Here is a 16,022-nt window from a genome sequence, read left to right as displayed (position 1 = left end):
ATGGTTGGGTTTAGGGTTGAAGTGAGGGTAGACGTTAATAAAATACAGGTTAATGGGTAATTTAACATATGATGCTCTGTATAATTACAGTTTTGACATTACTGTGATGGTTGGGTTAGGGTTGAAGTGAGGGTAGACATTAATAAAATAAAGGGTAATGGGTAATTTAACAGATAATGCTCTGTATAATTACAGTTTTGACATTACTGTGATGGTTGGGTTTAGGGTTGAAGTGAGGGTAGACGTTAATAAAATACAGATTAATGGGTAATTTAACAGATAATGCTCTGTATAATTACAGTTTTGACATTACTGTGATGGTTGGGTTTAGGGTTAAAGTGAGGGTAGACGTTAATAAAATACAGGTTAATGGGTAATTTAACAGATAATGCTCTGTATAATTGCAGTTTTGACATTACTGTGATGGTTGGGTTAGGGTTGAAGTGGGGGTAGATGTTAATAAAATACAGATTAATGGGTAATTTAACAGATAATGCTCAGTATAATTGCAGTTTTGACATTACTGTGATGGTTGGGTTTAGGGTAGATGTTAATAAAACACAATTAATGGGTAATTTAATAAATAACATGAATAATACTCTTTATAATTACTGCTTTTACATTACTGTGATGGTTGTGTTTAGGGTTAGGTTAGAGGTAGATGTTATTAAAATACAATTAATGGGTAATTTAATAAATAATATGAATGATACTCAGTATAATTATGGTTTTTACATTAATGAAAGGAGTTGAGATTGAGGTAGACATTAATAAAACACAATTTAATGAGTAATTTAATAAATAATACTCTTTATAATTACTGTTTTTACATTACTGTGATGGTTGTGTTTAAAATTGGGTTGGGGTAGACATTACTAAAATACAATTAATAGGTAATTTAATAAATAATATTAATACTTCTCATTAGCTTGCAGCTGCATCCCATGTAGCATCAACCAGATTAATTTAAGTACTTCACTATAGCATGGTTCAAAAACACTACTACGAATTACTAGTGTGCTTGGCGTTCATTAAACCTGATGTTTCTTTATTACCTGAGCCATGCAGTATAATCTTTGGCTCCTGAGAGCGGAGAGCAAGCCTGGTCACCTCCTCATCCATCGTCTTTATTCTTCATTGGCCACGGCACAGCTATCACAACACATGCAATTCATCTGTTAGTCCATCTGTATTCATATACTGACAAATCTGTTTTGTTATCCTCAATTACAACAGACTTAAATCTGTCATTAACATGTAAATGCTAGCATAGATAATGCATTGATTCTTTTTGACTGGGTGAATCATAACAATGTGGCAGACTTCAAAACATGCATTGGGTTTGAACGGTGTGTGCACATGCATAATATGAACATGACATAAATAATTATGAACATATAATTGACGGACGTGCTCGCCCCTTTCATTTGCAAACGACTGCGACAAGATGCGCGACTGGAAATGAACGCAACACACAAACGAGCGCCAATAGACGAGTGTGCATCATTTTAAAACAACACAAAATGCATTTAATCTATCGTGCATGACAGAAAACGCTCGAAGATCGGGCACTTGAGAAAAAGATAAATAACGCGTGCATGAACGCGCAATGGAGCCTGCATGCAACCCCCCGCGCGCACTCAGTCACAAGCACCACCGAGATTTCCTCGTATTTCAGCAGCACACGAAGCCAGACATAAACATGGCGCCTTGTGGCCATAATTTCCCCCTCTTCCAACTGAAAACAAAACCATCCTACCCGCGCCATTTTGAGTCATAATAGCTACGCGTTTGACTCGCGCCCATGCACACATTTAAGCACGCGTAATGCGCTTTAATTCAGAGAAGCGTTTGGAGGGAGCGTTTATAAACAATAACCCACCCCCAGTGTTTAAGGCCCCGAATGCGGCCTGCGAAAGGCCCGGCGGCCAACCCGAGGCCTTGCATCTCAAAGCCGCAATATAATGCAACAAAACGCGCAATAAATGCACGCACTCCAACCGTGCGCGCGCGGCGAGCTAGCTGAGAAATCCCCGCGCGGTGTGTTTGACCAGCATTTGCGTGCTTACCATAGACGAACGCGCGGGGCGGCCTCCAGATTTTCCCCGGGCAGGCAGGCCGTCGGATTCCCCCAGACTCGGGCAGGGCTGGAGCGGGGTTTAGCGGGCGCTGGGCGGGCCGCGGAGTGCGCAGGGAGGGCGGAGCTCCACACACAGACCCGCAGCTCCGCCACAGCGCGACCCGCCGTCAGCGACACACGTCACTGCGCAGAGCCGCAGGAAAACGCGGAAGGCCGATGAGAGACATTTCACCGATTAAAAAATGATGCTAATAAGAGCTGCTGTGCACATTTACCGCGCCAAATGCTTATGCATCATTACAACTGTATGTTTAACACTTAATGGCTGTAGCATTAATATTATACACGTGTGTTTGCTTTGTTTTGGCCCTTGAAATTGCCCTTCACATCCACTGCATTTTCACACCCCAAGTCACACATAACGGATAACATATTTAACCCACGATTTATATCGTCTTTTAGGCATAATAAGCGTAATTTTAAGGGTCTGTTTAACCCTTAATTGCTGAAGCATTACTATTAAACACGCGTGTTTGCATTGTTGATAACATATTAAGGCCACGATTTTTAAAGGTACATAAAGCAACAATCTACTTTTTAAAAAAAGAGTAAAACATAACGAAACCATAATAGATCATAACGTGACAGGCTGATAAGCTGATTATAATGTAAACATATACATATACATTTAAAATATGTTTATAGATAAGCATGCACACATGCAATCATACATGCTAATAGACTTTAGCTAACTGTTTAAACTAACAATAAAATATTTTCCATTTATATGTTATTTTTGTCATGACTGAATGCTACGATGAAATATTTCATGTGTTTATATATCCTGGTTATAGTTTATATATTGAATGTGAAAGCAGAAAGACAGACTTGGCTAATGCAGACTTGGCTAAAGACAGACAGGGTATGACTAATCTGAAAAGGTTATTGACTCAGTAATTTTAAAATCATATCATGGCTTATTACAGTGTAATCTGAATGTATGCTGTCCTTTTTGTCATGTCTGGATGCCTTACATAATTAAATCTGGAAGTATATTATGACATTGTCCAGGTGTTTCCCTACTGAAAACAATCTTGTAGTTTATATTTAGAGAAATAGGTTTTATTTTTAACATGGGACTCTTGTTTTTTTCTGATAATGCATGTCTATTTGCAACTCATTGCATACATTTTTTTTTCATGAGAATTTATGAATTATGAGTTGTAAAAATGTAGCACAGCACATCCATTTGTTCTGAGATGGATGTCTTTTGAGAGATGGATGTACATATAAGGTGGAATCGAGCAAAAGAGGCAGCAGATTCAGAAACGCTCAACATATGCTGTATGTAGGGCCTTCAGCCCAGTTTCTCCGTCCACATGAATGCATGTGTTTAAATAGCATCTATATTAAGCTGTTTTGACCAGATGCACAGTTTCTCTGCCTCATCCTCCCATTCAGACTGAGATGAGCTGTCGGCATTGTCTTCAGTCTCCACAGAGGGTAAAACTATGATGTCCCATTTCTCCAACCCTTTCTCTTTCTTCATGCCATGTTCATCATCTGAGACCTGAAATTGGATAGTTTGGTCAATTTAAAGTAATTAAATTAAAATAAATGATTTCATTTCGACAGCATGTGCATTTATAATAAATACTATTTCTGTTTTTTACTTTAAAAATCTGGATCTCTTTACATGCTGTTCTTTGTAATTATGAAATTTATCTTTCATTTAAAGTTAAGATTGTCTTTTTTTCTATCATGTCGTACATCCACTTGAAACGGACCTGAAATTAGAAAAAAAACGTAGGGCTGTTCATGATTTCATACTTTGGGAACCGATTGGATTGTTAAAAGATGGGTGTTGCTAAAAAATGGAGAAAGATTGACAAATAGACGAATTCAGATCAGACAGAAGACACACACTAACAGCCCCATCCTAAAGGACTGAAAGCTCCACCCTAAAGGATTGATACCCCCACCCTAAAGAACTGATAGCCCCCCTAAAAGATCGATAGCCCCAACCTAAATGACTGATAGCTCTGCCCTAAAGGACTAAAAGCTCCGCCCCTTAAGGACTGATAGGCCCACCCTAAATGGCTGATAGCTCCGCCCTAAATGGCTAATAGCCCCGCTCAAAAGGACTGATAGCTCTGCCCAAAAGGACTGACAGCCCCGCCCTAAAGGACAGATAGCTCCACCGTTAATGACTGATAGCCCCGCCCTAAAAAAAATAGGCCCACCCCAAATGACAGATAGCCCCGCCCTAAAGGACTGAAAGCCCCACCCTAAATTACAAATGTCTGAAATACAACATCTGAACAGTGGAGCAGCTGTGGGAACCGCTGTATAAGCAGAATAATTGAATGATTAATATGTGCATTATTTCACTAATGATTCTATAAAAAATCTTCAATTATTCCTTACATGTTTAGATATTTTATACAGTTAATAAAACAATCAATAAATCACATCTTAAAGGCATATAGAAATCAAAACGTACTTTTTTAGTCTCCTTCAGAGACTCTCCTTTGTAGAGGCGTCTCTTGCGGGCTGCAGTGTTTTTAGCATGTCTTGAGCATCGTGAGGAAGTCTGAGAACTTCTGTAGCGTAAGAAGGACACATCAGATATATGTTAAGCACGAGTTTAAAGAGTTTTGTGTAACTGAATTTGAGAAATATTGTACTTTAACTGAGCAGTTGGTTTGTTAGATTTGAAACTACTCAAGCCAAATGTATTTCTAGAGAGCTTCATACAGTATAGTTTGTTTCAAAGCAGCTGCACAGTTATAAATGGGAATATATCAGGATGCAATAATGCAAACTTCATAAATATGAACAAAATCAAGCTTTACAAGTCATTATTCAGCCCCCCAAAGAGTGTATATAAATTAAAAATAATACAAATCAATAAATAAAAATACTAAAATATATATATATATAAATAAATAAATTGAATAAATTAGACTTAATAGTATTTATATACTGCAACTCTGATGATTTGAAGTGCTTTTTTTATCCTCATTTATAAGTTGCTTTGGATAAAAGCCTCTGCTAAATAAGTAAATGTAAATTTTGTACAATATTTTCTATTACTATTATTTAGGTAACATTTTACACAAGGTAGTGCTGGTTAACATTAGTTAATTTATTTATTAACATGAACAAATAATGAACAATACATTTATTATTGCAGTATTTGTTAATGTTCATCATTAGTTCATGTTAACTCACGATACATTAACTAATGTTAACTAGCATGAATTTGGATGTTGATAACGCATTGGTAAATGTTAAACAATGATTAATAAATGCTTTACAAGTATTCAAGTTAATAAATGCATTTTCTAACATTAATTATAAAGTGTGACCATTATTTATTTATCATTTTGAAACACAAGATCAAAACAATAAACATATTCGGTTTATTAGCAGATGGAGATCATACAAATATGAAAACGAATACATCAACAGATTCAGCTCAAGTGTTGATAGATAATGAAATACTGAAATACCTGTGTGAGAGCTGCTGTCCGGCAAAATGAGATGGATTCAGCCGTCCTGCACTAAAACCTCTTATTCCTGGTTTTAATCTCTTTCTGAGAGTGATGTCCCGGGACAAAACCTTCAGAGACAGAAACCGCCATCCGTTTTCCCTTCCTCCCAAACATGCAGGAAGCTCATCCAGATGACTGTTATACTGAATGGCAGGAAACAAATCAGTAAGTAAGTAAATTGTATTAATAAAGCACATTAATCACAGAAAAATTGCTCAAAGTGCTCAACATACACACTGTCGGTCAAAAGTTTGGGGTCAGTTTATTTATTTACTTTAAAGAATATTTATTTTAAATATTTATTTTATTTATTTATTCCGTTCATCAAGGCGGCAATTATTAAATGTAAAAAAAACTAATTGTTAAATATTTATTATAATTGTAAATATCTGCTTTCTTATTGTGTGTAGTTTCAAATGAAATTATTACTCAAATCATTATTGTTTTTATTACTAATACCATTAATAATAATAATAATAATAATAGTAATAATAATAATAATAATAATAATAACTAATATTAGAGTGATTTCTGAAGGATCATGTGACTGAAGACTGGAGTAATGAAGCTGAAAATTCATCATTAAAATCACTGGAATAAATTATTAATTAAATGATAAACTACTTTTGAACAGTTATTTTGCAAAAACATTTCACAATTTTACAATTTGTACTGTATTTTTGATTAAATAAATGCAGCCTTGGTGTGCAGGAGAAGCTTATTTTAAAACCTTTAAAAAAACTCATTGACCCCAAACTTCTGACCGGCAGTGTACAAGGCTGGAGCAAAAATAAAAAGGAATAAATCAAATAGTGGTTGTTCTTCCTGGGGTTCAACTAATAAAATGACAAATTTACATAAAATCATTATTAATACAAAAAAATAAATAATTTTATTAAAACAACAGTAACAAATGGCAAAACCAAAAAAGGAAAAATGTACACTGAACCACAAAAATAGACACCAATACCACAACCAAACAAAAACAAGTTTACATTAAACCATAATTATAGAAACAATACATTCATTCATTCATTATCTTTTCCGCTTAGTCCCTTTATTAATCTGGGGTTGCCACAGTGGAATGACCCGCCAACTTATCCAGCACATGTTTTATGCAGCAGATGCCCTTCCAACTGCAACCCATCACTGGAAAACATCCACACTACGGATAATTTTTAGCTCACCCAATTTACTTATACCACATGTCTTTGGACTTGTAGGGGAAACCGGAGCACCCAGAGGAAACCCCACGCCAACACGGCGAAAACATGCAAACTCCACACAGAAATGTCTTGAACCAGCGACCTTCTTGCTGTGAGGCGATACCCACTGCGCCACCGTGTCACCCGTGCTTTGAAATATGCATTTAAACACGATACGGACATAGTGTAGCTCCTCCCCTTTAAAAAAAAAAAACAGCCAATAGTGTTTTGTTCATCACAGTTCTGTCAGTGAGAGGGTTTGAGTGCAAGCACACCAATGAGAAGCATCTTAAAAGGGGCGGGGCATGTCAGATACTAGAAAGCTTTTGATTGGTCAGAAGACCAATCTGTGAAACTGTAGTGAGTTGACCTGAATAAAACCGTTGGTCCATTTGGGCAGAGGTAATAAGCTACAAGCTTTACATATTTTTAACAGTTCTAAATCTTCTAAATGTGAATTTTGTCACTGTTTTAGAGCACACTAGCTTCTTAAAAATGAATAATACTGATACTAACATCTAAAAAAACGTTATTTTCATTTTATGGCACCTTTAAAAGAAATGTAATGTCGTTGGCAATTCATTCCATGTTTTCACACCTCTGTACATCAGTGGCTCTCAAACTGGGGGTCGCGACCCCTGCAGGATAATTTCAAGTGGTTGCGAGAGTGATTTAAAAATTGTGTAATTTTCAGTGATTATAATATATATTTTTCAGTATTACAAGTGAAAGCTAATATTTTCAGATTTTTAAAAAGATATTACTGATAAATTCACAAAGCATTTAGGACACATTCAGGCAGAATGCATCTTTGTACTTGAAACGCAGCGCTCAGGAACAGTTTAAAACTGTTGTCATGTCAACTCGCCACAGTAAAAAAGCCTGCAACGCTTGCCCCGCCTTCGCGCTCTTCTTATTGGCCCACTGCTCTTAGAACTGAACAAGAATGGATTGGCTAAAATCAGCTGTCAATCACTCAGTCAACGCCTTCTGCCTTCAGATGACAGGAGCTACAACCGCGAAAATGTAACGCGCTGAAGATGAGAGAATGAAAACACTGACAGATTTTGTCTTAGAAACACCTAAAGCTACAAATAATGGCACATCTGATTACTGATCATGTGGTGAATGTTAATCCACCATCTACGTTTTTCGAAGATTGGATAAAAGACTTCCATTGGCTTCAAGTCTGTTATGAAAATAACTAAAAATAAAACTTGTAGTAATAGTGCCACTAAATTTTGACCGGTGCGCCTACATTTTTTAAGTTGAGAGCACCAGTACAACCAAGCAAAATGTTAATTTCGAGCCCTGTAATGTATAGTAAATATAGTTAAAATATTGTGAACAGCTTAAAAAAAGGTTATTTTTATTGTTTGTATATGGTTTGGTAGTGGGGGGGTCTTGAGTTCTTGACGATCCTACATTGGGGGTCCCTGGTTTAAAAGTTTGAGAACCATTGCTGTACGTTACCGTTCGTTGCCTTGCATTACTTTTACTTTTTTCAAATATAAAGCCAACTGATACAAAAAAATAAACGAAATAATAATAAATAAAATAAATGAAAATACACACAACAATTAAAAAACTTGGGAGTAAAATAACAACACAAATGCATGGTTAGTTCATAGAAATGGAAACTTTCCTTCACCTGCACATGGTCTCTCACGCAGATCACATCTTGAGGTTCAACTCTGTGAATTTCATCTGCTGAAATGAGATCCATAAACACTCGATTTCCCATCATCCTGCAGGAGTCTGCTGTGGCCTGTTGATGGAAGCATGCGTTGTGCAACAATTAACATGAATGCATTTTTTCCCTTATAGTCATTTTTCTAGGAAGTATAAATCTAGGAAGTATAAAACATGGGTCTTATTCATTCATTCATTGTCTTTTTGGCTTAGTCCCTTTATTAATCAGGGGTCGCCACAGTGGAATGAACCGCCAACTTATCCAGCACATGTTTTACGCAGAGAATGCCCTTCCAGCTGCAACCCATCTCTGGGAAACATCCATACACACTCACTCACACACACTCATTCACAACGGAAAATTTTAGCTTACCCAATTCAGCTGTACCGCATGTCTTTGGACTGTGGGGGAAACTGGAGCACCCGGAGGAAACCCACGCAAACGCAGGGAGAACATGCAAACTCCACACAGAAACGCCAACTGACCCAGCCGTGGCTCGAACCAGCAACCTTCTTGCTGTGAGGCGACAGCACTACCTTTTCCGCCACTGCGTCGCCACATGGGTCTTATATTATACTTAAATGAGACATTATTATACATAGCTGAATATTACTGTTATATTAGTGATAATAAACTTAACTAAAACTAAAAACAAAACCATTACTTTGTTCATGCTCATTTTCCCCTCATATTGAACAGATTTTTCTTTTGTAAAAACTAGGAAGTATTAAAATATGGATCTAATCCTAAATCAGCCCAGGGATATTAGAGACATTATTTTTTATGCATTCAATCTGTTTAGCTGTGCAGTTATTAAATGAGCACTGTGCTACGTCTGACAGATCACGTTATCTTTTTATTTATATGATTTCTTTTAAACCTGTTTTTAGATTAATTTTCTGTTTTTTTTTTATTTGTTTTATGTTTCTTTTATTATTGTTTATGTAAAGCCCTTCGAATTACCGACGTACTATATAATGTGAAATGTGCTATATAAATAAACTTGCCTTGCCTTTACTGACACTAAACTTAAAATTAAACTCCCGAAAATAAATTCATGTGTATTTTTCATATATATAAGTGGTATAAAGAAATGGATCTGGTCCACAATTAGAACAGGGACGTTATACTTAACTAATAATCAAACTAAAACCATAAAAACTCCATGCTTATTTTATTACATGAAATAATATATAGAAAAACTGGAATTAAAAAATAAAAATAAAACAAATTAACAAAAAAGAAAATTACATTTTAAAAACTGGATAAAAATTTTAAAACAGCTAATATAAAAATAAGTATTTTACATATTAATAAAAACTCATTTAATAATAATAATTATTATTATTAATATTTTTATTATAAATTTATTCATTTTCCTTCAGCTTAGTCCCTTATTTATCAGAGTTGCCACACTAGAATGAACCGCCAACCATTCCAGCGTGTGCTTACGCAGCAGATGCCCTTCCAGCTGCAACCCAGCACTGGGAAACAACCATACATACACATTCACACACACATTATACACTACGGCCAATTTAGTTAATCAATTCCCCTATAGTGCATGTGTTTGGACTGTGGGGGAAACCAAAGCACCCGGAGGAAACCCACACCAACATGAGGAGAACATGCACACAGAAATGCCAACTGGTCCAGCCAGGATTCAAACCAGCGACCTTCTTCCTGTGAGGCAACAGTGCTAACCACTGAGCCACCGCGCTGCCCAATAATAAACAAATAATTATAGTTTCTCAGTGATGCTTAAACCAACAATCCTGACCTGACTGGAGGAAGTGAGGACTTTTTCCCCTGATAAATAATGTCTTCCTCCTCCAGTGTGAAAGATCTTGAACACAAGTAAAGGTGGAAACCGAGGACCTGCAAATCTGAAGAGAAATTCAAAATATATTATTTTATAGATGTAATTTTACTCCAGTATTTTTTTCTCAGAGTGGATTAATTTCACACAAACATTAAATCAACATTAAATCAGTCATGATGGACTTTTAAAAACAAAAACAAATGTGGGCGGGGCTTGACTTTGTCCCTGGTTGTGATTGGATGGGTGTGGTTTGCCATCTCATGTGATTGACATGTTGACCCCGACCTGTCGACTGATAAGCACCAATCATTAAAGAGATGTTGAACTTAATTTGACAATTTATCTGTGACACATTGATGCTACGGTCACACCGGGCTTTGTGTGTGCGAAATTCTGTCGTGCGGCGCTGCGAAAATGGGCGGGATTAAACAAGATGATTAGACATTAAAAAAGCGAGCGATTGCTCCATGTTTTAAATTTCTGTCCAGAGAGGTCCTGTTTTGATCCTCGATGGGTCTCACGCAGTCAAATGATGCGATTTCGCAGGTCAGAGTTCACCAAGCTTGAACTTTGCACCGCAGCAACCTGCGAAACTTAACGCATGACCCCGCGTTTCTGGTCTGACGCATTCGCGTGCGTATGAATGGAAGTCTATGGAAGGAAAAGTCAAGTGTGACCGCAGCTTTACTCTGTTTTAAATGCGCCGCTTAATTGTTGTGTGAAGAACATCTACCTGAATCTGAGTTTGCACTTCAGACTGGGGTCTTTCAGGAGTTCGGCTTCTTTAGGACTGAGCTGACGCAGAACTGCTGAAGCCAGACACTGTTCCTGAGACAAACACACACACCACTAAAATTACTGCAGGAAAAGTGCTGACAGGAATGTAATGAGGAAAAATCAATTTTATATCTAATAAATGTGCTGTTTTTCTGTAAAAGAAATGGGGCCTGAGGAACTGGTGGGCAGAATAAGTCGTGTTTACACTGTAAAAATAGCAAAAGTTGACATGTTTAGGTGCATATTTACTGCATTTTAAATAAAATCAGCAATTATTTATTTTTTGATACTTTAAATACTTATATACTATTAGGTACACTCACTTTACTAGGTACACTTCAATTCAATTCAATTCAATTCAATTCAATTCAATTCACCTTTATTTGTATAGCGCTTATACAATGTAGATTGTGTCAAAGCAGCTTCACATAAAAGGTCACAGTAAATAGTAAATAGGAACACCTGTCCAACTGCCCGTTAACGCAAATTTCTAATCAGCCAATCACATGGCAGCAACTCAATGCATTTAAGCTGCGGTCACACTTTTCTCCCCAAAGACTTCCATTCTTACGTACGCGAATGCGTCAGACCGGAAACGCAAGGTCATGCGTCAAGTTTTGCATGTCGCTGCGGTGCAAAGTTCAAGCTTGGTGAACTCTGACCTGCGAAATCGCATCACTTGACTGCGTGAGACCAATCGAGGATCAAAACATGACCTCTCTGGACAGAAATGTAAAACATGGAGAAATCTCTCGCATTTTTCAATGTCTAATCATCTTGTTTAATCCTGCCCCTTTTCGCAGCACCGCACGACAGAATTTCGCAAGCTCAAACATTAGTGTGACCGCAGCTTTAGGCATGTAGACATGGTCAAGACGATCTGCTGCAGTTCAAAGCGAGCATCAGAATGGGGAAGAAAGGGGATTTAAGTGACTTTGAGCAAAACATGGTTCTTGGTGTCAGACAGGCTGGTCTGAGTATTTCAGAAACTGCTGATCTACTGGGATTTTCACGCACAACCATCTCTAGGGTTTACAGAGAATGGTCTGAAAAAGAGAAAATATCCAGTGAGCGGCAGTTCTGTGGGCGCAAAGAGGTCAGAGGAGAATGGCCAGACTGGTTCCAGCTGATAGAAAGGCAACAGTAACTCAAATAACCACTCGATACAACCGAGGTCTGCAGAAGAGCATCTCTGAACACACAACATGTTTAACCTTGAGGCGGATGGGTTACAGCAGCAGAAGACCACACTGGGTTTCTTGAACATGACAATGAGTTTACTGTACTCAAATGGCCTCCACAGTCACCAATTCTCAATCCAATAGAGCACCTTTGGAATGTGGTGGATTGGAAGATTGGCATCATGGATGTGCAGCCGACAAATCTGCAGCAACTGTGTGATGCTCTCATGACAATATAGACCAAAATCTCTATGAGGAATATTTCCAGTAGCTTGTTGAATCTTTGCCACAAATGATTAAGGAAATTCTGAAGGCAAAAGAGGGTCCAACCTGGTAGTAGTAAGGTGTACCTAATAAAGTGGCCAGTGAGTGTATGTATTTCAGATGTGTTTTTATTTTCTTTACAGCACAATACTAAAGTTTAATCTCCATTATGTCTACATCTACAAACATTATATCAATGTTTAAACTTTGATTTTTAATCATAAAATTGAATAAAATTATAATATTTAAACTCTATTTTATCGACACCTACAAATATTATATCAACGTTTCAATTTTCATCAAACTTTAATCAAAACAAGTTAAGACTTATAAATGTTAAAATGGAATAAAATAAAACAAATAATTTTCCCTCAATATTTAGGGTTTAAACATATAATTACAGCAAATTCAACATAGATAGAACGATAGATAGAACGATAGAACGATAGAACGATAGATAGATAGATAGAACGATAGATAGATAGATAGAACGATAGAACGATAGATAGATAGATAGAACGATAGATAGATAGATAGATAGATAGATAGATAGATAGATAGATAGATAGATAGATAGATAGATAGATAGAACGATAGACAGACAGACAGACAGACAGACAGACAGACAGACAGACAGGCAGACAGATAGAACGATCGATAGATAGATAGATAGATAGATAGATAGATAGATAGATAGATAGATAGATAGATAGATAGATAGATAGATAGATAGATAGATAGAACGATAGAACGATAGAACGATAGATAGATAGATAGATAGATAGATAGATAGATAGATAGATAGATAGATAGATAGATAGATAGATAGATAGAACGACAGACAGACAGACAGACAGACAGACAGACAGACAGACAGACAGACAGACAGACAGACAGACAGATAGATAGATAGATAGATAGATAGATAGATAGATAGATAGATAGATAGATAGATAGATTGATAGATTGATTGATTGATTTGGACTGTGGGGGAAACCGGAGCACCCGGAGCAAACCCACGCCAACACGGGGAAAACAGCCGGGACTCGAACCAGCGACTTTATTGCTGAAAGTCAGTGCTAACTACTGCACCACCGTGTCGCCTTTTCAAAATATATTTTAAATAAATGCTGTTTAAAACAATATATTTTTAAACCTGAAAATATCCCAAAATATTTCTGAATATATACTGAAGACAATATATTTTCAGTTTTACAGTAGGCTAAATTTAATTGCATTTAATGAGGAATTGTGTGTGTGTGTGTATATATACTGTAGGTTTATCAAATGCACAAGACCATTTTGAGAGATGTAAACAAAAACTGTGGTCCCAACGTATTTCCTGTTTGACATTTTTAATTTCTAAAGCTTCCGAGAACCCAAAAAGAGGTGATCTCAATGATAAACAGCTATCATAATACTCTTTATCAATATGTGTATTATGATAGCTGTTTTATCATTGAGTTATGATTGAGTTGCCTCTTGTTACAGTTATGAAATATGATAACAAGCAGGAAATGTTCCAGTGCCAATGACATGACCATATTGAAATGGTCTATATCAGGTATGTCCAAACTCGGTCCTGGAGGGCCGGTGTCCTGGAGAGTTTATCTCCAACTTGCTTCAACACACCTGCAGGAAGTTTCTAGTATATCTGGTAAGAGCTTGATTAGCTGGTTCAGGCGTGATTGATTAGGGTTGGAGCTAAACTCTCCAGGACACCGGCCCTCCAGGACCAAGCTTGGACACCCCTGGTCTATATGAACATGATTTTTTTATTTTATTATTATTATTTTCTTCCTTCTTGGCCTTCACTAGAATATATAATTTAACTATTTCCACGATTATTTTGGTTAATTAGTCATTTCAGTTTGCAAATAATAATAAACACTATCTAAAATGTCATATTGCTGATGGTTGTGAACTTACAGCTGATCGCACAGTGTTCATCAGGAGTTTGAAGAGTCGTCTGTCTCTGAATGATCTCCAACACGCCTGTATTTTTCTGGCACAATCCTCATAACTCTGCATTCTGAATCACAAAGAAAAATTTAGCATATTAGCAATGTATCCTCAAACGTTAGCAGCTTTATAAAGTGTCAAACGCCACTGAGCTCTCTTATAACAGTCGCGTGCTTCTGCTGACTGACAAAACAAAACTTCCGTTGAGTCTTGTGGTTGCTAAGAAACCAACGAAAGGTTAAAAACAACAGAGGGAAATATAAAATACATTTATTTCCGCTATGAAAGCTTTTCTCGTCAAGATTGAAAAGAAATATAATGAAAAATATATACATACGTAAATAATGTAGGGATTAAAGAAACAAATCAATGGCGCGAAATGATATTTGAGACTAGTAAAAAGCGATTAAAGGGATTTTATGCAATTATTAATAATTATATACAGTTGAAGTCAGAATTATTAGCCTCCCTTTGATTTTGTTTCTTTTTTAAATATTTCTTAAATTATGTTTAACAGAGCAAGGAAATATTTTCACAGTGTCTGATAATATTTGTTCTTCTGGAGAAAGTCTTATTTGTTTTATTTCAACTTGAATAAAACCAGTTTTTAACTTTTTAAACATCATTTTAAGTCAATATTATTAGCCCCTTTAAGCTATATATTTTTCTGATAGTCTACAGTACAAACCATCATTATACAATAACTTGACGAATTAGCCTAACTTGCCTAGTTAACCTAATTAACCTAGTTAAGCCTTTAAATGTCACTTTAAGCTGTATAGAAGTGTCTTGAAGAATATCTAGTCTAATATTATTTACTGTCATCATGGCAAAGATAAAATAAATCAGTTATTAGAGATGAGTTATTAAAACTATTATGATTAGAAATGTGTTGAAAAAATCTTCTCTCCGTTAAACAGAAATTGGGGAAAAAAATAAACAGCGGGGCTAATAATTCAGGGGGGCTAATAATTCTGACTTCTACTTGAATAAATACTTGATATATATTCTTAATATTTATATTCTAACGAAAAAGACCATTAAAGGACCATTAAAACACACATAACCCCACACTCACAAATATGGGCTACTTGTGTTACACAAATTATTGTAAATAAATTAAACTCAGATAGTAAATGATTTATCTATTGCACATAATTTGATTGTTGATTATTATTATATTGTATAAGTAATTATTGCTAAGTATTAAGCTCATGTTAGTAAATGCATTAACTAACTAATGAAACCTCATTATAAAGTGTGACGCTTTTGTTAATTTAAATTGATTTGTCTCATGTCATTTTACAATTTTAGTCAGTTTGTTATAATTTTTTAATTCTCTTTTTGGCTTAGTCCCTTTATTAATCTGGGGTCGCCACAGCGGAATGAACCGCCAATTTATCCAGCATATGTTTTACGCTGCGGATGCCCTTCCAGCTGTTAAATTAATAAATTCTAAATTCATGCTAACAACATGCTAG

General features: G+C 36.1%; 2 protein-coding genes across 3 annotated transcripts in view; both read right to left on the bottom strand.

Moving 5' to 3' along the window:
- LOC130228807 (zinc finger Y-chromosomal protein 1) overlaps positions 1–2,231 on the bottom strand; it is a 37,453-nt gene extending 35,222 nt beyond the window's left edge. The window contains exons 1-2 of one of the 2 annotated variants that reach the window (XM_056457255.1): positions 2,070–2,231; positions 1,056–1,152 (exon numbers count right to left, since the gene is read on the bottom strand). In XM_056457255.1, the coding sequence (XP_056313230.1) occupies positions 1,056–1,122 (67 nt within the window). In that variant the 5' untranslated portion in view covers positions 1,123–1,152; positions 2,070–2,231. The remainder of the gene's footprint in view (positions 1–1,055; positions 1,153–2,069) is intronic. The other variant, XM_056457256.1, reaches the window with a different exon arrangement.
- A 1,007-nt stretch (positions 2,232–3,238) lies between these two features.
- On the bottom strand, positions 3,239–14,678 carry c5hxorf58 (chromosome 5 CXorf58 homolog). Its single transcript, XM_056457258.1, has 7 exons — positions 14,509–14,678; positions 11,091–11,185; positions 10,316–10,421; positions 8,494–8,610; positions 5,596–5,780; positions 4,584–4,683; positions 3,239–3,650 (listed from the first exon to the last, which is right to left on the bottom strand). Exons 1-7 carry the CDS (start codon positions 14,608–14,610, stop codon positions 3,474–3,476), a joined length of 882 nt encoding a protein of 293 aa, XP_056313233.1. The 5' UTR covers positions 14,611–14,678; the 3' UTR covers positions 3,239–3,473.
- Positions 14,679–16,022: the final 1,344 nt, after the last annotated feature.

The sequence above is a fragment of the Danio aesculapii genome, chromosome 5, assembly GCF_903798145.1.
Source record: "Danio aesculapii chromosome 5, fDanAes4.1, whole genome shotgun sequence".
Lineage (NCBI taxonomy): Eukaryota > Metazoa > Chordata > Actinopteri > Cypriniformes > Danionidae > Danio > Danio aesculapii.
Note: the sequence above shows the minus strand (reverse complement) of the source record. Positions and strands in the feature narration are given on the sequence as shown.